Below are 24,598 nucleotides of genomic sequence, written 5' to 3'. Positions count from 1 at the left end.
TGATTAAACTAATAGCTACTTCGTGAGGGAAATAGTGTTAGTAATTTATATAATGATGCTTATATATTACAATATTATGTTTTGTGAGTAATCTTAAGTGGTTGGGTGGTCTAAAGTTATTGGCTGATTATGAATTCGATTTCCGTGTCATGCAAAATATATTGATAACTAGCTAGTTACGGATTATGGCTTACATGCATGCATAACATTACGCCGGTTATGCCCTAAAGTGTAGGCAGAGGTAAAAGATGTACATCCACGTTTCGTCATCACTACTTTGTATAGAGTAAAGTCTCTTTGAGTGTCTGTCCCTGTGTCTGTCTGTATGTATGCTTAGATCTTTAAAACTACGGATGAGGTTTTTTTCTAAAAGATAAGGTGATTAAAAAGAAAGGCTAATGTATTAAAGTTGTAAACGATGTTTTTTTGTAAAATAACTGTAATAACCTGGGTCGGGCGGCTAGTTTATTATGTTACTCACATATCGCGCCTGCTATACCCAGTGGACTGATAGGCAGAGACGTTTAAAACACCAAAAAAACGTTTTACCAATGGTAGTCCCATGTAAAACAAGGCAAGCTATATACTAAAGTCCGAACTACTATTCAGAAGTATTCTAATATAATTAGAATAGACCAATAGCAGTTAATTAAACCGGGAATTGAACCTGAATCCTCGTGATCAACAGTCGTATACTATAGACGAAGGAAACACGTTCTATAATTATCTATCATTACAGTCTCTTATCAGAACAAACTCCAATATTAGGTTATCAATGATCAGTGCAAATAGTATTAATCCTTATAGATATCAATCTTGAGTACATCCTGTATGACAAGTAAATATAGAGACACGAAGTTAATATTCTTTAAAGGAAACTTAGCTTCCTACTTTAAATGCTACTAATATTCTCTTTGTTTTATCCTTATTCCATTTTCCCTTTTTCTTTTGGCCTTAAAAACATTCTGCTATGGAATTTGGCTAACGTTTTTACAACTCATCTTGGGAATCTTACGTTTAACTGGAAAATGGAGGGGAAATTTGGGCAATAGTGCGGTTATAGGAATCTAGGATATAGGTGGCAGATATTCCGTGTCCCACTGCTGAGCAAAGGCCTCTCCCGTGGACGTCCAGTTAAGTCTGTCCAAGTCGGTTAAACTCGAAGGGTATGAAATACACCCACGTTCACCATTACCAATGTTAGTTCCATGTCATAGGTGGCAAGCCTATTGCCATATACCGGGCACGTTATCAAACTCTAGGCTACTATTGAGAAATAATCTACTTCAAAGTCCAATTCGGGAATCGAATCGAAGGCTTCATGATTAGTAGTCGGATATGCTACCGACTGCGCTACAGAGGCAGTCAAACTATTTATAATAAATAAACTACTATTATAATTTATGACTATAATTTTATCACGCGGCAGCACTCGCTGATTCTGTTGATTTATAGTTAAACAACCGATAGCTTGTCTTGATTTGTTTGCTGTACATTATTTATTGAAGGTCCGGCTTCGATTCCGTGATGTAGTATTTTAGGTGTAGTAAATGCTTAGTCATTTTAGTGCTAAGGTTAACCTACCTGCTGGATAAAATTACAGCAAGTATATGATAACAATTGCAAATAACCAATTAAAGAAAATCTTTCCTATAAGACACATGACACTAAATAATTATTTATTTTGGGAATCGAACCCACGACCTCCCGACCAACTGGTAGTGGTGTGGTGGCCACCTTATCCACTGAGCTACGACGGGCGACTAAATGGATATACTTCTTGAAACTTTTATAACTAACATAAAGATATAGGAAGCATTTTTACAGGGAAATCTTTTCTGTCGGTCGAAGTCACGGGAAATAGTTAGCAATTTATATGATTTTAGTTCTTGTTACCGCATTTGCTAACTGAAATATTGTTACATCAAAATATTTACAAATATAAACTAAAATTATGCAAGATGTTATTATTTTGCGAGACTTTGACGTAGTACAGACGTAACGGGTATAAACAACGATTATAGTGGTTTGGGTTCGACTCTCAGGTAGTCGTATTCTCTAATAGTTGACACTGTTGGTTTTTACTGGTTTATACACTTTTTCCTACATTGTTTCAACTATTAGTTCAGTTTTTGCATGAATATAGAACAATCACAAAAATTCGAAAAATATTTTCAATACGTTCAGTCTTTTAGTTGTTAAAAATAGGTATATAAATAGACAGACTTTCATATTTGTAAAAATATCAGTTCCTAGTGGTCTGCATCTTCATCTATGGAGAAATGTGCCTATTCTCTTTAAAACAATCTATAACAATGTCAAATTTCATCAAAATCAGCTCAGCCGTTTTGACGCTACTGAAGGAAAAACATGTTTGCATGTTAAAAGTTTACATGCTTTTACAACCACGTTATTTCCCTATAAACTACAGTATCTATGTTTCTATACGTTAACAACTTTCTTAAGTGAAACTTTACTATCACGCCGCTTACTCTAAGTAACGTGGGCAGAGTTTGTGATTATAGTTCACTATTCAATTTATTTTAAAATATTGGCTATTGTTGGTTTAATGTTGTCAATGTTGTCATTTTAGACTTAAGTGTATCATAAAGATTATTTTGTATGTAGAAGGATAGGAAAGTTAAGGGATTTTAGTCAGGTCTGGTTTAGGATGGGTAAGCAAGGTTTTGAATGTATTTATGTATTGAGATATTTGGTGTATTGATGTCTATTGGATAATCAAGTTAAAGGATTGTAGTAAGTCTGTTTTTGAAAGGTTAACAATAAAATTTGTAGTAACACTCTTAAGCTTCGAGAACTTTGAGTGAAGATTTACCTATTGGTTAAACTATCTGAGGCTTATCCATTAGAATGCACAGAAACAGTATAACAAAGTATAGGATGAACATAAAAATATGAAAAGAAAACACCAAGTCTTAAAATATGTTGAACATTTTAAAACATCATCGTAATAAGTTGAATTAAGCTTTTAAAATACCTTTTTTGGGCATAACTACAAAGTTAATGCTTTTCATACAAACAATAAATTTAAAATATGATCCCGCTTTCAATTTATTATAAAGAGTGCCTCGAAATTACTACAAATTGTTGTTTATTATCGATAATTGAATTAAATTCATCACCCTGAAGCGGTTTGTGTAAAGCTTGATGCATACCAAAATGGCTGCCATACTTCTGGTATTAAAATATTTATGATAGAGATTTTTTACGTGCGTTAATCGATTTCCTTTCAAGTACACGTCCTATAAAATATTATTATTTTTTGAAAAAAGAAAATGTGAGATTGTATGTTTGTTCCCGTTTTATGCAAAAATGACTAGACCAACTTTGTTTTCTTGACAAAAAACTAAAGACAATGTAAAATTGTAATTAGAAACACAAAGCATGTTATTTCAAGCCGAGGCAATAATTTAGTTTTGGCTAGAAGTCGAACAAACATTTTTTTATCAGAAAGAAACCCTCTCAAAGGGACTTGCGCGTTAGTTTAAAACTTCTTTATTACTCATTTTTGTCCCACTCCTGGGCAAGGGTCTTCTCCCGAACGAGAGAGGTAAGCCCTTGAGTCCACCACACTAGCCAAGTGCGGGCTGGGGACTTTTTAACAGTACTTTAAATAAATGTTAAGCCGACAAACAAATAACAAATAAATTGGCATTTCAAACATCTACACTAATATTATAAAGCTGAAGAGTTTGTTTGTTTGTTTGAAAGCGCTACTCTCAGAAACTACTGGTCCGATTTGATTGAAAATTGAAATTCTTTCAGTGTTAGATAGCCCATTTATCAAGGAAGGCTATAGGCTATATATCATCACATCATCACCAGTAAAAATTTTTACCAAAACGGGGGAAGAATTTCACCCATTTTCTCTAATGTGACCCAAGCGAAGTTGCGCGGGTCAGCTAGTTTTATTACAAACTGCATTTTCGACTGTGTGTCCATACCCTAAAGCCGTCCAATTACGATAAAAGTAGTTTTACCTCAGTGGGTGGCGTGAAGTAGTACTGTAACGTCACTCAGACTGAGTCTCCATGTCTAGAACGTAAACTAGTCTACTTTCTCACCGGTTGTTCGTTGAAGCTATTTCCTATTCATTTTATATCAATCTGGTGTTTATTTGTATGTATGTTGAGTTGGCAGTTGGTAATGAATGGTGGATAAGTGGTTTGGTATGGAAGTCGTGGGTTCGATTTTCGCCCAGGACGAAAGCGTTATATGATTTAGACAACATTTTTTGTGTATTTATTACGTTTTTCTAAAGAGATTTATTTAATAGCATAACAAAAAGACGATATTTGGCTGATTTTATGAACAACTACTGCCAAGTAGTTTAAAACTGTCAGAGTAATGTAAAAAAACTGAATTAAGTAATACTTATATTTTGCCCCAAAAATAACATTGTACTAAAAATATAATTCAATAAAACAGGACAGACATTCCTGAAAAATTTAACAAACATTTAATATACACTCAAAAACAAACAAATCCCAAAAAAAGACATAATCCAGAATTTTTCGCAAAATACCCATAAATCTTTATGAACAACATCGTTCTGCGTAAATCAATAAGGACAGTCAGTGGCAAAAATATGTGTACAAAGTCATACATATTTTCAATCATACTTTTTTGTATGAAAATATCAGTTTCATTATTACTTTTGAGTATACACTAGTAATTTCAGTATTTCCATTGATAAAATTACCTTTGAATATATTTCGATGCATACACATTTTTGACAAAAGACAAAAGTTGCTGAACATACTTAATCTTCTGAAACGCTATTTGCATGCACATTTTTTTACGGAAAAACAAGTCAGATTCCTGATTTTGTTTAGGTTAAAGATAATAGAAAGGTTTTGAAATAGTGTCTATGTATACATATTTTTGATTCTTTTTAACCCGCGACGCAAAAAGAGTGGTGTTATAGGTTTGATATGTCTGTCTGTCCGTGGCATCATAACTCCCTAACGGATGCAGCGATTTAATTTTTTATTGCTAAAGTATTTATTTATTAATATTCACATTTAGTAATAAAATAAAATAAAACTTTTTTGTTCCTGACTGTACATAGTTTAAAGTTGTTAATTGCACATGACAATGTTTAGACAGTATTAAAAATTTCGTACTAGAGAGGTTTTGAAAATGTGACATTACAAAAATTTTTTTGGTTAGTAAAAAAGTTTTGAAAATGTGAAATTGTATACATATTTTTGGTTCCAACTGTACAAGGAGACTAAATCTAAATGTGTAAGAGTTCCTAAGACAATGAGTAAATAAAATCAAGTGATATATCGTTCATCTGTCCGAGAGGCATGCGACTCGTCGTTTTGTTCCTCAAATGGCAGATTTCGCGCTATTTATAGCTAATATATTGGATTTTGATGGCGTTAAGTGCGAAAGTTTGTCTGGGTGTTCGTTTGGTATGTCTGTACGCATTAACTTCGCATGTAGTTAAGTTAAATTTCAGTAAGTAAGGAAGTAATTATTTTCTCTTAGGAAAAGAGTATTCACGAGCTAAAGCTTGTGATTTAAAAAGAGACAAATTTAAAAATCTTATTTTTGATTTCATATAGGTACCTTTTTTAATATAGTAGAAGAATGATTTTTGTGTTAAGGGAATCTGATGTGCTATTTTCTGCACTCGATACCAAAGAACAACTTGTATTTGACACTAATAATTATAAATATAAACATTCTAGTGTAATACGTCAGGGACGCCGAGCTGATACTTCTTACAAAATTTTGCAATACTTAATCGGTTAACGATAGTCGATTGTAAATTTAAAGAGGTTAGAAAAATAAAAAAGTCTGTAAAAAATCGAATAAAAAAACGAAAGTAAAACCTCAAAAGCTCAAACTAGAGTACATCTCCTTAACTAAACGATGGATTACAAAACATCATGTTCTCCAGTCAGATTGTAAGTCAGAGATATTGCAGCCGACATCATTAGTTAACGTTGCGTCGTGTACACACTGTCGGAGGCGATGCAACTGGCGCAGTTGCTTTGCGTATAAGATTATGACAGGAGCTTAGAGCGGTGAATTAATCAAAAATTGGTGGTGATTCATTGTAAGGTGAGGTTGTTGATGGGCTTATTTAAGATTGTATTTTCGTGGGTTTGTGGTTGTAAAGTTCTTCAAATGTTTAAGTTATTTTGAGTGAAATGCGTGATATACTGCTGCAATGAAATTTGGTTGAAACGTTAGGAAGCAAAATTATACCGGAGTTCTTACATTTTCTTTGCCCCGAAGACTCGCACTTTGCAGACCAGTCATAGGTGAAATATTCAGATGAAATAAATGATTTTCGTAGTACAATTTTTCTTTTCATGTTTTTGTCTCTATTAGAGTAAAAACAAAAAGTAATAGTAAGTAATCATTAATAATACATCTTTTTATTCATGCGATTGCAGGAGGTTTTTGTAAAGTAATTTCATCAATTTTTTCAATTTTTTTGTTAAGTTTCTAAGGATATCATTAAAACTTTTTAGACGTATTCTGCAAGCTCCTTAACAAATCCGAGTGTTCAACATTTTTCATTGTAATGTTGACTGGTATTACAAATGGGATGATTTTCAGTTTATTTGCTTTACACAATATCTGTTTAATATCTTCTCTTTCAGCGAATCGTGGTTTTGCCTTTGTTTTAAGAGAAGCCGGTTCTTTTTGTGTCTGAGGAACAATGTTTTTTGTAATTCTTTTGTTTTATTAGAATCGTCTTTAAATAAGAATTTAAAGATGGTGATTGCCTATAGACAGAAAGAGAAAAGGATTCTTACTTATATGCCTCAATATTTGTGTTATTTAAAAAAATACTATATTGAGTTTGATTTAGCAATTAAACTAGACTCATGCTAAATTTACTGTGTCAGGTTTTTGGAAAAGAAAATCACGCCCTCTAAAAATCAATACGATAAATTGAATAATAGCAATTTCGATCTTAACAAAGATTTTGTGGTTTTTGCTAAAAAGCCAGTTTAAGAGCACCATTGCATTGGTGAGACTACGAAAAACAACATCTTTCAATATTTTTTTTACTTCTATACCTACTGCCTAAAATAAATCTGTAGTCTTCTTTCAAATTAAAACTGGTTAACAAACAACATACCTACTTAAAACACATATTTTATTACCTTTAAACAGACTAACAACACACCAACAAACTCATACTAGAAAAAAATATACTTCACATTTTTAAACAGACTTACACAACAAAAATTTCATACTGTAACAAATTTCAACACAACGTAGTAACAACAGTTCTATAGCGTCTAATCTGTTGAATCTCAGCTCCAATCGCAATGTTCAGACTAAAATAAACGTACAGACAGACGGGTTTATATTTACATAGTGCTATCGCTCAAACTGATGCCGATTGATATATTAAGAGGAAGATTGTTTGGAAAATATTTTGTAACTGCACATTTTGTAACTTTAAACACGCAGCTTGGGTTGCATTTCTTTTGAAAATATAACTATGTCTTTCCTTGTGTTGTACTTCTCAAAATGTTATCCATATTGATTTAAATGCTTCTGTTGCGCGGTTAGTAGTGTATTGTACACGAGGTTTTGGGTTCGACTCCTGAGTCGGGTAATTTTTTTATTACTTTCTTTTCTATTGATCTCAGATTTTTGTTTATATTAGATTATCTCTCATTTGTAGTCCGGAATTTGGTAACGTGTTCGGTAAATGACAATAGACTCGCCCTTTATATGCGATTAACAAAGAAATGGCTAAACGTGGGTGTGTTACATCTCTGACCACACCTTTGGGAATAACTACATATCATGTATATAATGTATGAATATAGAACTTTTCCCGACCGAGGAATCGAACTTGAGACTTCGTAATCAACAGTACACTACCGACCTAGTCAGAGACGCATGTTATACAAAAAATATCACAAAACAATGAATTGAAAAAACAACATTTTCTTTTACGAAGCTCTCAGCCATTGCAGAATATTTACTTTAAAACAATCAAACCATAAATAAATATGGTAATGTGCTCATTACAGATTGAATACAAAATATATTACAACGCTCAAACAAATTGATGACGTCAGTGTGTGTTTATGAAAACTTCTAGTTCGTTACAACATGTATGTATTTCAAATTGCACAACGGGAACGTTGTATGAGAAGATTAATTGTATTCATATAACGAAAGTCTCTATATGTTTGTCTGTCTGTCTGTTACGTTTTCACGGCTGAAGCACTGAGCTACAGTCGATGAAAAATGAATATTTGTTGAAATCTTGTCACAATTCTATCTGTTTCAAAATGATGGTCGAAATATATGGTACAAGAATGTAATGCATGCTCATCCGATGCTGTATACTACGTGTCAAAATGAAATAGAGTAAGGTCTTAAACCTTCAATATTTTACGAAATACGTACGTACTCTGTAATCTACAGATTTTTTCGTTATCGTGCGTGGACAAGTCATTGTTTAAGTCCCGACATAAACATAATAATTAGTAAAATATCTCCTGCAACTATCCACGGACAAAAACTAAGCGTATATAAGATTTTGCGTAACAGTGTAACATCATCTTATAAATTGTATGATTTCCACTTCAAAGAAAACTATATTTTATAGCTAGTAATATAAATATTATTGTTTAACTGGGAACTTCATAGAATTATATTTGCTAAGGGATAAAGTGATGCGTTGATTGATAGTATTAAAGAAATAAAACAGAAGGGATTTCAAAGTATTTGCAATTTTGTTATTACAAACCCATATTTATAGTAATATACTAAAGCTAAAGAACTTTTCTGTTTGTTTATTTGATTGATGTCCAAAATACAATCGTTTCAAGTCTGGTTAAACTTGTTTCCGTAAATCATTTGATGATTGACTTAGGTCAAAATGACGTTTTTAGTAGTCAAAATGACAGGTAATTGATTTAAGGCCGGTTAAGAAGGTAGAGCCTTAGAAGAGAGCTGTAGAATACTTTTTTAAAATGCATTTGTAAGTTCTGTTGTTGGTAAAAATGCCCGCGATACGAGATAAATGTTCATTTTAATACAGATTATAATTCCTATTAAAACAAACATAATTAACATCAATTACCTTTCAAACGCCTGCACAAAGGCATAGCGAAGATAATTTCCCAGAAATGCCATTCCGAATCGACTAACGCGTTCACACATTTCTTCCGTGTTCTCAAAGAAACTTGCCGCTAAGAGATTTATACTGCACTCCTAAATAGACACGAATACACTAATAAATTAACCCGGCTCTGCCTACGCGTGTCGTTAGAAGTAATTTATAACTTATCGATTAGTGGATCAAGGGATTTAAAAGGGTGAGAAAGTTGCGGATAAATAAATCGAGTTTATTTTTAGTGTTATGTTTGCGTGAACTAAATAAGTTGTTGAAGTGAATAGCCAAATCGTTGATTGTGAAATCGTATATTTTATGCTTGAAAAAGAATGGAATTATTGCTTCATCTTGGAAAATATACAATAGTGGTCCATATTTACTAAAATATGACTAGGTCCATTTCGAAACAATATCTCGCACTACTAGACTAGTTCTTATTTTGGGAGTTGTAAATTGACATGACTGCAGTCAGATTACAACTGCAAGATCAGCAAAGTGGCAAGAAAATTAGCTTAAAAATGTAATAGACATGAATACAGACTTTTCAATTTAGTATGAATGAACATACCTTCCACGTTTAAGTTGTCATTATAATTTTTAATGAACTCTTTGGCCAGCGCAGTTTGGACAAATGGCAATTTTCATTCTAGTTGAAGAGAGTTTAGATTTTGTATAGTATTAATTATTTAAGAAGTATTCCTCACAAGTGTGTGAATGAAGCAAGGGAGGTTTCTAAGGATCGTACTAATTGGCGTTCTCTGGTTACTTACTACCTAGGGGGTACTGGGAAAAAAGCATACGGTACAGTAAGGTAAGGTAGGAAAGCAAAATACACCGTCTTCAAACAAAATTACTCCCCTATTATTTTAGCCTTGACCGATCTATCAATGTTTGTAAAGAATTCTCCTCACACATTGATATTTCATTTTGTTCTGTGTTAAGAATATTTCTCCCTTTTCCTGAAACAATCTGTTTGACTAAACTTCGGTATTCAACCTTGTACGAGTTGTCAAAGGGTTCTTGTATTGTTACGTATATTAAGTTTTTTTTGTCTCTATGTTGTGTAATACGTTACAGGGACTTGCAATGTTCTTTGGGAATACTTAAGCTTTTTGCTCACGAAAATATTTTGTTTAAGTCATTATAATAAAATGGGTTAATTTACATGTAGATGGCAGCCTGAAACATGAAAAATCATTTGTTAATACATATTTTCTTTCTGCAAGTTTACTTCTACAAATGACACAGTTTTCATCACCATTTAATCCTCTCTCTCTTGTCTCCAGGTGCATTCATCGGCGGCATCCTGGGCGGCATGGCGATGCGTCTCGGCCGCCGCACCGTGCTGATCGCGACAGCCCTGCCGTACACCCTCGCGTGGCTGGCGACAGCCCTGTCGACTGGCGTGCATATGATATCGGCCGCTTCGTTCTGCGGGGGCATGCTTATTTGCTGTATCAATATGACTACACAAGTAAGTTACTTTTGGTACAGTAGTTAGCAAACTTCTTCGGTGGCCCAAATTTTTCTTTTTTTTTTCGTATGATAAGTGGTCAATCTCCACGAATGTCTTTATCGTGGCTTTACGACTATAATCTTAATTGGTAACAACCGGGACCAACTTTTACGTGCCCTCCGTTACACAGAGACGCCCTGTTCAAATACCAATATGCGGTCACCCATCTGTGGAATAACCGCACCAAGGTTTAACCCACAGATCGTTTACCGACCGGTGAGCACAGATGACTATGAGCGCCTGATAAAAAAATAATTGTGTTGTATTAAGAACGAATGTTCCTCAAATTGTATCGATTTATCTTTTAATACAAACACTTCACTTATTTCATCAGTAACACCAAAGTAAATCAACTCCAATCAATTTACGACCACCATCTTAGAGCATTGCTTGCGTATTGTCATTCAGTACCTTACAAGGCTTCACCATTACTTGGAAGAAAGCCTATTCAATTTAAATGCTCCAAACTAACTGTATTGCGATAAAATTATAGAAATTTGTTTGTTTGTATGTCTGTACTGTGGATGTGGTCTGGGTGGTAGTGAATACGACTGCTGATCACAAAATCTTGGGTTCGATTCTCAGGTCGGTCTACTATTTCCTCTTTTTATTTATAGAGACTTGCTCTTGTGTCGCGGGGACTTTTATAAACATACAACTAACAGACACAAAGCACAGCCAGACCAGAAACAATTATTTGTGGATCGCTCAAATAGGTTATTGCTCCGTGTGGGTATTGAACCCACGACCTCCCGATGCAATGGTTTCGGCTTGGCGACGTAAACCACTGCGCCACGTTATTAAACTCTGATTATAATAAGAAACTAGCTCTCTCCTATTGAAAACAATCTTATATAAACAAGAAGAAATAAAAAAAGCACTTTACTTAACCTGGGTATCAAACCCGAGGCCTTGATATCAGTAGTCGAATACACTACTTAACTTCCACCACAGAGGCAGTAGAAAAATTTACAGAAATAAACTGAAAATTATCGAAAAGCAGACATAACCAGATACTAAAACTAGTTTTATATACACAGGGTCTAATATTTTATCGGTCCCTTAATTGGTCACATAAAGGGCCCTCGAAGGCTCTCTCAAATGATGTGTAACTTTTCAAATGCATCGTAAGGAATCACTGAATAAGGAATATGTACATTATTGGTGTACGGAACATCTTATATGTTTATGGCTTTAAATGTACCGAATCGATTTGAATTCCTATTGAATTTTATACAATTCTAATGCGCTAACGGTTTTATAAATAACGGGTTAAAACAGTTGGCAATAGTTATAGGGTAGTTGACTAGGATAAAAGTTATTAAACTTGCACTCGTAAAAGATTCACTCAAAATTCTTAAGTTATTGAAATTAAAATTACTACAGACTGACCGACAAACTTTATTCACCACTCATTTGATCCCAACAAAAATATGATGTTAGTAACATCACTACACCATATATTTCTATGTCAAAATGTGTTTTTGACATTTCATAAAAAGTAGCTGATTTGACTGATAGTCTAATCTGCCCTAATAATCTGTCAATAAATATTGATCTAAATTTTTACTCTAGCTTACTTGATTAATTTGGCTTTAGTATATTTTTTCTATTTAGTCATATGTAGTTCCAAAAACAATAAAAAATTCTGATGTATTCATTATAATATATGTATCTTGTCTGCTATACTTACTAATAAAAGTCTTTTTTAACAGTCTCATGTAACTTGAACCTTTTACACATTACAAACTCCGGGGCGCAAATATTTTAACAAAAATATCGAGAAACTGTAACAGTATTGCCTTTTCGAGGAATCAAACTCGAGACTCCGTGACATTCGTGTCCACTACTATTGCAGAGATATGAATGAATAGCTAGTTAACACAAAAGCTCTGTTCGCAAATACTTGTAGAACAAACAGTCGTTGCGAAGAAGTTTTGAGAAAACATCATTACCTTCTTACATGAGTGAAAAAGATTCATAGAGTAGCTTGTAGTTGTGATTTTTCGCAAAACTCGTTCAATGAGAGGTGAAAATAATTGTTACGTTTCATATCACTAAAAGAATAAATCAGATTTGTGTATACAATATAGCTGCGTTTATAAGGGAAGCTATAGGCTAGCTTTAAATACGACTTTGGGCTAACATCACGCTAAAATCAACGAGAGCGGAATGACAGCCGTATATGCGAATAAAACTATTCTATTGTCTTTAAAACCAATTAGATTAAAACATTTTGTAACAGTCGTCTTCGTGAACTGTTTCTGTTCAATCTAGATTATTTTGAGACCAACGTTTTATTCCAAAACACAATGTTCTTCATACCAAAACACTTAAACAAAACAAATAATACAGTAACGCAATTCTGTGCAGTCGGTACTGTCGAGTATAGAAATTTTGACATTTAGAATGTTCTACCAAAATATTTCTTACGACGCCCGTCAGAGGCGCTGATCAGATTTTCATACAAAATTTCTGGATGACAGGTTGGTTGTCGATAGTCGATAGTAGTAGAGAATCGAGCTACAGTTCTCAGAAATCAAAGAAAATGTCATACAAATAAAAAACCATTTCAATCGCTATTATGTTAATTCGATTATAGACAATACAAAAACGGAATTTTCTATACACAATTCAAGAACAATACTTGTATCGTTTTCTCATATAATAAATGTCTTATTCTAATCATATGCATGGTAAAACAATCATCTTATAGAGCAATAAGTTGAAGAGTTTATTACCTACTTGCACCTTCTATGCATATTGTGATCTTTATTGTAAAGGTGCGTACACAAAACTGCGTTCGCTTCGTATAATTATGAGATTCTGTAGGTAAAATATTTAGTTTCTATTGTTTATCTCTTAAATATCAATAATTTTTTAAAAAAAATATTTAAATATAAATATGTATTTGATACGCAAGAACATGTTAATTGATTTGCGTCGAGATATATTATAACTAGCTGACCCGCGCAACTTCGCTTGCGTCACAAAAAGAATCATAATTTCCCCCGTTTTTGTAACATTTTTAACTGGTACTCTGCTCCTATTGGTCGTAGCGTGATGATATATAGCCTATAGCCTTCCTCGATAAATGAGCTATCTAACACTGAAAGAATTTTTCAAATCGGACCAGTAGTTCCTGAGATTAGCGCGTTCAAACAAACAAACAAACAAACTCTTCAGCTTTATAATATTAGTATAGATTATTATTTTTAGTCTATATCGTCCCACTTATAGGTAAAGGCTTCCCTGATTGCTTTACACTGAAGCCTGTTTTGAGTATGATCAATTCAAATACCGTTCAGCTCATATGTGCGCCATTTGCCATGGTAATGACTTAACATTGAATCCTTTTAAGAATGTAATAGTAATCATTTCAAAAATCATGTTATCTATGGGTAATTTATCTGAAATATTAGATTGCTTTATGACAATGTGTACCTGGAAGACGTCTCGATGCATGAAATCGTTTTCTTACGATGACTTTCGCATTTTCGACATTGCGCATTCGCATCCGATTCGCCGTTGTGTTCGAACCTTTACTATTTCTGAGAAAAAACTCATAAAAGCAGCCTTCATGTTTTGTTCAAACAGTGACTTGTTAAGTGTTATTTATGTAAAATAATCTATTGTTAACAATTTTATGATGCTCGCATGTATGTGAAGTGAAAGATTTGAAAACTAAAAGCGTGTGAGTAATTTTGAGAAGAAATTTTATGGCCTCCGTGGCGCAGTGGTTAAGGTTGCCACGCCGCTTGCGTCGAGAGGTCGCAGGTTCGATTCCCATACGGAACAAATATTTGTGCGATCCGGAAATAGTTCTTTTGGGTCAGGTTGTACTTAGTGTCCGATTGTTAGAGTCCCCGCGACACAAGAGCAATTCTTAGTGCGGGAGTTGTAATTTTCTTTCCATTTTAGTAGTACGATTTTCTGCAATTATTTTTTCTTTGTGTCTGCCATCTGGTTTCTAAGGTATATTTAGAGGTAGTTTATCTATTTAATAGTGTTTCAGCTCACATGACAGTTTCAATAGATAAACTGCCGCTCAACGAAAGAAACTGGGCATAAGTCCTCTATAATAAAGACTTTACTATTTTGACATTTAGCAAGTAAAACAACATATCAGACTCGGAAATCGAACCCCATAAGCAATAAATACACACGTGTACTTCCTCAAAGCCATCAGTTTCCTATTTCAATGCAGCGACACGTTCTCTTGTATACAAGTAAAAGTTTAGCAATAAACAGTGTCTTGAAAGTGGCCACTTTCTGTGAGTTTCTTAGTAATAAAACTATGTGGTTTGTGATTGTCATCTTTGACAATAATTTCTAGTATTTAATATTACTATTACGCATTCGTAGTTTCACTCCTCGTATTTTAGACATTTGAGGGGGCTGGTAATTGTCAATTGTAAAAAAGAAGTCTCTTTTAATCTATAGTATAGTTAGTGTTTAGTTTTTAAATAGTGATCAACCTAGCGTCTAAGTCGTTCAAGCCGCCCGAAAAGCCTTTGACATGGCTTAACGACTGTTATCTTAATTGATAACAACCGGGACCATTATGACAAATACTACTATGTGTTCACCCATCTATAGAGTGATCGCATATCGTTTGCCGAACGGTGAGCGATTTTTAAGAGCTATTTCTGAGGTAGATTAGTGTACAATTTGTTAATAATATAATATAATTTATTGTTTGTGCCTATTTATTAAACTGGGACAAACCTTTCGACCGGCTTGAATAACATTGACACTAGGTTGGTCACTAACCATACGATAAGAAGAAGACTCTATCTATTAGTAAAATCCGCGTTAAAATCCATTCAGTACATTTTGACTTTATAACGAACAGAAAGACAGACGCAAAGAGACTTTAAATTACCATATAGTGATCAAGCAAGTCATTTCCAAGTGTCAAATGAACACTAAAATTGTTAATGTCTTAACTATTCATAGAACAATAGGGAATTTATGATGTAAATACTAATAACTAAAGGGTATAGTTATTTGTGTCATGGCTTTGTGAGTGAGAAAATCTGATATGAGTATACAAGTATCTAAGTATTTTATAATTTACTAGCTGACCCGGCAAACGTTGTTTTGCCATAAAAAAAAGTGTCAATTAGGGACATGAAAAATAGATGTTCGCCGATTCTTAGACCTACTCAATATGCTCAAAAAGTTTCATGAGAATCGGTCAAGCCGTTTCGGAGGAGTACGGGAACGAAAACTGTGACGCGAGAATTTTATATATTAGATGTTGGTAACAAGCGTGGAATCATACATAAATAAATAAAAAAATGACAGTGGCGTAAAAACCAAGCGATGTCCAAGAATCGGCTGTGTGATCAATATAATTTAATAACTATTAGCCCGATACGGGAATCAAATCCAAGACTTCCTGATCAGTAATCGTATGCACTATTGCTGACCACACAAACATTATCATAATAAAATTAATAGATCAATAAAACAACAGTTATAAAACTATAAACGTATTCAACTACATTAAGGTAAACTTATTTAAACATAGTAATAATGCTAATGAGGCCATAAATAATAGTTAAAAATTAATATGACAAAGAATTTATATTTAACTGTTTAACTTGTAGTGTTAAGCTTTTAAAACAGTTATTATAACACACACAATGTTCGCTAGCATGTTACTAATTTACATATATCACTAGCTGACCCGTGCAACTTCGCTTGCGTCACGTAAGAGAGAATGGGTGAAAAAATTCCCCGTTTTTGTAACATATTTTACTGGTAATCTGCTCCTATTGGTCGAAGCGTGATGGTATAAAGCCTATAGCCTTCCTCGATAAATGGGATATCTAACACTGAAAGAATTTTTCAAATCGAACCAGTAGTTCCTGAGATTAGCGCGTTCAAACAAACAAACTAACTCTTCAGCTATATAATACTAGCTGACCCGCGCAACTTTGCTTGCGTCACATAAGAGAGAACGGGTCATAATTTTCCCCGTTTTTGTAACTTTTTCCGTTGCTACTCCGCTCCTAATGGCCGTAGCGTGATGTTATATAGCCTATAGCCTTCCTCGATAAATGGACTATCTAACACTGAAAGAATTTTTCAAATCGGATCAGTAGTTCCTGAGATTAGCGCGTTCAAATAAACAAACAAACAAACAAACTCTTCAGCTTTATAATATTAGTATAGATTAGTATAGATTATAGTATTATTATTAAAGGTCGTCCGCGACTTCGTCCGCGTGGAAACCATTTCCGTGCAAATCCCGATCTCTCGGGAAGTCCGGGATAAAAATTAGCCTATGTGTTATTCTGAGTCTTTAGCTGAGGATCAATAGTATTAGAGCGCAAGTGGCTATGGGCGTCTCACGTTTCTTTAAGTCAATTCAGGTTAACTTCAATGTATAAAGTAGTTTCCCTTCATGGCTCATTTTCCACTCAGTATGGCACTAAAACGATCGCGGCAACTTTTGAATTACAAAAGATTTATCCCATAATAAATATTTTATAGCAATTAGACCATAATTAACTGATCTACTTAATGATTTGTTGAAATTTGTCCGGTGTTTGACCATAGTGGTGGAACTAACAAGCTTAAACATTCTTACGCACATTATTACAATAATTTTCATCTAAAATACCATTAATTACACATTATTTTACGCCATAAAGAGAATAGTGTGAACATTCAATCACTATAGTCTGACAACTTAGAATGGAGCTTGGGCAAGCAAGACTTATCTTTTTAATCAACCATTATTTTTCTGTATAAATCTAAGAAAGTTGCTCTGTCAAACATGCCATCTGCAAAAACCGGCGGGTCACTGTTATTCTAAATTTTGAATTTTGTAAATCTTCGCCAGCCAGGAACATCTCATACTAGGCTCGCTACTAAGTCGTTGGACAATAGTCAAAAGAAATATTGTTTTTTTTTCTAAGGCAACCTATTTTCCTTTACAAAAATTCATAAGAGAAAAGATTAAATGTAATTTAAAAAGTGCACATCACTGAGGAAGTATGTGCAATGTGTGAAAATAAATTAGACATAAGAGTTTTTGCGGAACGTTCCAATGAATAAACGTACGATTTATTGTTTATTTACTCAGTCAATTGTTAACAAAATTATAAGCAACATTTTTTCTAGATTTTAACATGTGCAGTGTATTACAAATTGTATTAAAAGCAAGTTATTACCGATTTGACACATTACTTCCAAAATTTTCAAACTGTCATTGCTTCGACACTATATCAAAACTAAGCCGAAACTTTCTAAAATGTCAATCAACAACATACTCAATTACTTTTTCTTTGTCCACAGGTATATGTCACTGAAATAGCAGTTCCCGAAATCAGAGGTTGCCTTAGCTCAGTCCTAAAGATCCTGAGTCAAATCGGCATTCTCATATCATTCTCCATAGGAGCCTACCTCAACTGGTACCAGCTTGCTCTGATGGTCGCCGCCGCACCGATCCTTCTGTTCTTCGCTCTCTTCTTCATCCCAGAAACTCCCTCTTCTCTCCTCTTAAGAGGCCGAGAGCAAGAAGCAGAAGAATCATTACAATGGCTCCGAGGCCCAGAAGCTGACATCAGACAAGAATTGGCCACAATCAGAACGAATATTTACGCTAGCAAGTTGTATAATGGAGGTAATACTAGCAAGTTCAAAGCCTTGCTTTCGAAGAGGTTGACAAGACCAGTATTGATAACTTGCGGATTGATGTTCTTTCAACGGTTCACTGGAGCGAACCTGTTCAACTTTTACGCAGTGAAATTGTTCAAGAAGACTTTCAGAACTATGAATCCTCACGGAGGAGCGATAGCTACAAGTGTAGCTCAGCTTCTAGCATCCTGCTTATCAGGAATGTTGATCGACAATGTCGGAAGACTCCCACTCTTAATGATCAGTGGAGTAATGATGTCCATCGCTCTCGCCGGCTTCGGTTCCTACGCATACTACGAAGATGTCTTCAGAAATTCAACAGACATCATGCAGTCAGAACCTGGATCTTACGACTGGATTCCTCTACTCTGCGTCCTCACATTTACCATCGCGTTTTCGCTTGGTATCAGTCCAATATCCTCACTACTTATCGGGGAGTTATTCCCTCTAGAATATAGAAGCACTGGTAGTGCTTTAGCCACAAGCTTCAGTCATCTTTGCGGGTTTGTTAATGTAAAAACGGCAGCTGACTTCCAAGACCATATAGGTCTTTACGGATTATTTTGGATGTACGCGGGCATCTCAGTTCTATGTCTCTTATTTGTGGTGCTGTTTGTACCTGAAACTAAAGGCAGGGAGATCGACGAAATGGATCCTAAGTATGTAGAATCTTTATGTATTAATCGATAGTCTTTAAAGGGTATTTTATTTGGTGTTTTATTAAGAAGACTGCGGTTGAGCGCATTCGGTAGTCTCGTTGAAAGACGCTGTTTTGCTAGTCATGTGCAATGGAATTATAGTCGGTGTAACAGGTCTTTTGCGATGGTGTGCGCTTGGCTAGAAGTAGTAGGTCTTCTACCAGTATTAATTAGTATTTCTTTCAGTGCCTTAGTCTAAAGTTCCTGTCCATCACAAGACTTGAGGAAATTGCATCGATTGTTTTACGGTGCTAATAGTTAGATGTTGGGAAGTCGAGTCAGCGACCAATGTAACCAAGTAAATTTTTTCAGAACAAATCTTAATGATTGTTTACTAACAGTGCCAGTAATTTTAATTTCAGTTTGTTTGGTTGCTGATATTTGCATAATAACTTTGGTAAATTTCTTCGACTTCTACCAACGTCTACTATGAAATATAAATGTGCTTCCCGATGCAATTTCTCATAAACTTTCTTTAGTATTTTCAATGCTATCGAGATCTGAGTAGCATCTTAAACTAGTGATATTTATTGTAAATAATTAAGATTATTATCGTTTGTTTTTTAAGCATTTTTTTGTACAAGTTGATTCTGTATTTTGTATGGTCAGAACGGCCATATTGAATGAAGAATGTTTTATTAAGTAAGAAGTAAAGTAGTGTAGGTGTATTGTGAGATTCAGCATGGTAGCCATTGGTTGGTTTTAAATATACAAATAAGATTTTTTTTACATCTTGTATTCATCCATTGCAGATGATTAGGCCTCCTTCTTCATCAAGTACTGTTGGTGTACTTTCACTTGTGGCTGGTCTTTCTCTATTAGCATTTGTCAAAACGTCAAATCCAAAAATATGTAAACATTGTCACATTTGCAATGTTACCTTTTTTATCGTAAGATTTTTGGGATTTAATAAACGGTAGCTATTAGAATAACTGTTTGAAATGCTGTTGAAATTGAGACAATGTATATATGTATACTTTTGATTTTGACTGTAAAAACTCTATAAAAAATGACATACAAACATAAAATCACACCTCCTTCCCATACGGGTAGGCAGAGACCAGACGCCACTTTGTACAGGACAGTAAAAAAAAACAAAAAACAATACTATTTGGACTTCGATTTTGACGTTTTGCCAAAAACTATTGAATGTCAACACTATCAAATGACCATTCAATACGTCTAAGGTTTCATAATTGTATATTTAAAACCAACCAATACATTAAAACATGGTTTTGTACGGGTATGTCATGTACAGTCGAGCGCGAGTGCTCATTAATAAAATGTATTTATAATAAGGTACCTGGGTTAAATATGGCCAAAAATATGGCCATATACCATTATTCCATACCTTTTGCATGGTTCTCTTTAACCGACACTAGGCGACTAGCAGAGCGTTGGAAGGGTTGACATGTACGTAGTTCGGATACAGTCATCCTGGGTAACTTTGAATAATTTGGGTAACATTGACAGTGGGAATTTGAACTAGTTTCGATTTTTTTTCATATGTAACCAACACAATTGATAAAAGTTTGCAGAACTAAAATAAACCTTTATCAATTGTGTTGGTTTCGTATGAAATAATAATCGAAACTAGTTCATATTCCCACTGTCAATGTTACCTAAATGATTCAAAGTTACCCAAATTGACCTTACACGCATTACTAGCGATAATCTATGATCGCGTTACAATATTTCGTTTTCCTAATAATGGTATATGACCATAATTTTTCGGCTGGCCATATTCGACACAGGTACTTTATTACTTTATGAAATAAACCCTTAAAAGTAGTGTTGTGAACGCTTTTGTTGTTACATACAAATTTTTGTATGTTTGTATTTAAGTATTTTTACTGTTATGTAAAAAAAATACAACAAATTTTATCAGCATTTTGTTAGATTAGGAAAAAACGAGACGGTTTGTCAAATTATATTGCTGTTATTGGAAACCTTTAAAAATAATTCAGTATGTATTTATCCCTAATTCAGATTTTCGTAAACTGAAATTTTGTTTCATAAAAATCCGTGAAAATTTCACGAAATCTGTCAAATAAAAATAGAAAACCGCCGAAAAATGTATTTACAAAATATAATTTCAAAATAATATTTTAAATAAATTGCAATATTTGAAACGTTGGTGCTAAACCGTGGTGCCTTGCATTTTATTATATATCAAATATATATGTTTTAAACCGAATGTATATAGAAACAGTATTATTAAGTTTGTAAATAATATATTTATGTAGTAATAATTATCGTAGCAAGTTGCCATAATGGAAGCTATTTGAAATTATCGATTTGTACTTAAAACATGATTCGAATTTAAGTGTTTCAATAAAAACTTTGTGACCCTTCTTTTTTGTGTTAATTTTAATTACACATTACCTTATAACATCATCATTAAACTAGCTTTTCTTCCAAGTATGTTGGAGTCGGCTTCTGGATCTGGAAATCTCACTGGATGCAGCTGTATACCAGTATTTTACATGAAGCGACTGTCTATCGGACCTCCACAACACAGTTAACAGGGTTATTGGATATTTATCAAGATTAATTTATATACCTCATAACAGAAATAATAATAAAGTCCAACAAAGTCTACGAACTGTGAGTATATAATATAGTACTAACTTCACATTCGCGTAAAAATATTACTAAAGTAGGTAAATTTTCTGTGAATCTACAACTGATAAAAGTATCGTATAGGCATCACATAAAGAAATTTTTACATAGCAAATAAGCCGCCATAAATGGACATAACGTTCCGCTTTGCACAAAATAACGAATTTCACAGTTCCATAAGAGCCGACTGAGAAATATCGGATGTTGAGTTTTACTCAATTAATAGACAATGATTAATCAAACGACATTAATTAACTTTATTAGACACGTATCTTGGAGCAGTCCAAGGCAGTACGTGGCTTGGATTCGAATCTTAGACCTTTGGTGGAAGGGCGCTGCGTAGCACATTATTGATTAAGTAAATTAATCACGAAGAAACACAATTAATTGTCAATTTCAGTTCTACAGATTTTCTTACATACATACGAAATTTAAAGCTAAATATGCCAATGTAATAAGGGGCGAGCCAGTTTTAAAACTCCGGACTACTATTGATAATATTCCAACATTAATATCAAATGCACTTTGCTCGATCCGGTAATCGAACCCGATACCTTCTGAACAGTAGTCAGATACACTACCGACCGACCCTTTTTAAGTTTATTACAATATTTGACCAGTTCATCCAAACACGAGATACCTATAGTTTATTTTGACGTTGATTCAATGTAAGAAAAATAAATCACACAAAAATACACACAAAGAAAAATAAACATTTTCCACTCAACTGTACAGTAACAAAAAGGCCCAAAAAATTGGCCCAACAAAATAGAATCATCAAACATTAGTCCGGAAGTGACGTCACAATGTCAACACCATTGTGTTTTATAATTCAATCGTTACGGTGTCATGGTGCCGTGAACAGGTCCCATGGTGAGAGTAAATTGACTGTGATTGTAACTCATGAGGCGGGAAGGAATAATGATGGAGAATGATGTGGTTTGGCCATCAAGGAAGCACGGTAGGATTATATAAAAGTATATTCGGTTTTTTGAATACGATTGTACCTTCACTTGCGAAATGTAGCCAAGAAAATATACGGTGAAATTGAGAACACCATCCTTTTAAAGCCGTTTAAAAAAAATGTTCAAAATTTTGTAGGAGTATGTACCTTTAAGACTATAGACCGACGACTTAGTTGAGAGCCTTGACATGAACTATCTTCTAGAGAAAAATAAATCGATGTTTAAAGTAAGATAGATATAGCAGACAGATTACCGCCTACTATGCACTATAATAATAGAGTTCGCTATTTTTGTACACAACCATATTTGTATACATATATTTGTATGTTTTAACAGCTATGACAAATTTCCAAAAAAAATATCTTTTAAAAATGTTAATTATCTTCTCTCTTACAAGCCCGCGCTTAAAAAAATCCTCTTTAAAATGCTATCATTATGAAATATTTATCATTGCATTCCAATTAATTGATTTTACATAAATAAAATATACAACAAAAAACATAAACGCTTCAATATTTTAATGAAAACAATACTATATGAAAACGCACACCACAGTGAACCACTTTAAAATATTAACGCCTGACATAAAGCTCATAGCAATATGTATATCCTCGACTCTTAATATTGCTAATTGATACTCCTGTTAATTGTTGAGCCGAGGTTTTAACGTTAATTAAAAGTTTAATATGTATATAAAATATTGGAGAAGCTTAAGCGCCTTGTTTTGTAAACTGTAAAGTTTAATTATAAGGAAATCTATGATGTTATTTTGGTTGAAATTAGTTTAGTTTTAATACAAATGCTTCGTTTTCTCTTCATAGTGATTCGAATAGTAAATAACGATTGTCGATGCTGTCAGTATCTTAAATTATATGCGACTATTATTAACTAAGTCAATGGCTTTTTGTGACACTAACCACCCGCAATACTTACAGTTTTGTTAAAGATTGCATGCAGCTTATATTCCTTTTGTAGATTACCTGTCGTATAAACTCCGACACAAGAATTGCTCTTGTGTGGCGGGGACTTTTACAAAAATACAGACAACGGACACTAAGTACAGCCAGACCCGAAACAATTAATTGTGGATCGCAAAAATAATTGTCCCGTGTGGGAATCGAATCCAAGACCTCCCAACGCAATGATAGTGGCGTTGCGACCACCTTAACCACTGCGCCTCACAGGCCGTGAAGTTCCAAGGAACCCAAAATATAAAGCAATAAATTATCGAACAACTCATAATGGATCACTTATGACCAAAATAAATGTATTTAAACGTACTTAAAACACTTCAACGATAATCCTAACTCAAGTGGCATTGAGTGTTTCAGTTGTTCAATGAACTTTATTTTGTATCGTAAAGTTGTATAAAGCAATGATAGCGTAGTTATTTAAACCACGAACACACATGCTAGAGGTCTAGTGTACAAAACTAATGAGTGGTCTAGGGTATAAAACATACACCAGTCAGATGACTATCCGAAGTTAATCGGATTAATAAAAAATGATTAAACCTGTACACGCCAAAATACTCATGATATGTAAATTTTTGCGTTAACAATGGTGAAAAAATGTGTAATAATTATTTAATATTAGGTATACTTAAGCTGAAGTTAAGTATGTTATCAATAAATTGTCATAATATGTCTGAACAGTCACAAAAACAACAAAAAAAACAAAAAGTTAAACATAAGTAACTGATAGTTATTTAAGCATTTCTTGAAGGAATGCGAAGGCTTTACAAAGCTATGTAGGTATCGTAAGCATATGGACAATGAAAACTTGATTAAAAAATATGCGTTGGCCGAGAATCGAACTCGGATCAACTGCTTGGAAGGCAACTATGCTGACCATTACACCACCAACGCATGTGATAGAGCCTTCCAAATTTACACATAAAACTCACCTGCTTCTATTAATGAGAAACAGCTGTAAGTTTACATTTATCTGCGAGTTTGATTGTATTGTTGTCTCTCTTTTATATACCTATTGAGAGTGAATGAGATAGAAA

The 24,598-nt window shown here is 33.8% G+C and overlaps 1 protein-coding gene and 1 non-coding gene across 4 annotated transcripts in view; one reads left to right on the top strand and one right to left on the bottom strand.

The window, feature by feature from the left end:
* LOC142983163 (facilitated trehalose transporter Tret1-like) overlaps window positions 1-21,348 on the top strand; it is a 129,301-nt gene extending 107,953 nt beyond the window's left edge. For all 3 annotated transcript variants that reach the window (XM_076130038.1, XM_076130039.1, XM_076130040.1), the window contains 2 exons: window positions 10,420-10,607; window positions 17,961-21,348. In XM_076130038.1, the coding sequence (XP_075986153.1) occupies window positions 10,420-10,607; window positions 17,961-18,992 (1,220 nt within the window). In that variant the 3' untranslated portion in view covers window positions 18,993-21,348. The remainder of the gene's footprint in view (window positions 1-10,419; window positions 10,608-17,960) is intronic.
* A 3,035-nt stretch (window positions 21,349-24,383) lies between these two features.
* TRNAG-UCC (transfer RNA glycine (anticodon UCC)) lies at window positions 24,384-24,455 on the bottom strand. The gene has a single exon. It is a non-coding gene; the product is annotated as a tRNA-Gly (tRNA).
* Between the last annotated feature and the right edge of the window lie 143 nt (window positions 24,456-24,598).

The sequence above is a fragment of the Anticarsia gemmatalis genome, chromosome 23 (genome assembly GCF_050436995.1).
Source record: "Anticarsia gemmatalis isolate Benzon Research Colony breed Stoneville strain chromosome 23, ilAntGemm2 primary, whole genome shotgun sequence".
NCBI lineage: Eukaryota > Metazoa > Arthropoda > Insecta > Lepidoptera > Erebidae > Anticarsia > Anticarsia gemmatalis.
The sequence above is the reverse complement of the archived record's forward strand: the minus strand, read 5'-3'. Positions and strand labels throughout refer to the sequence as shown.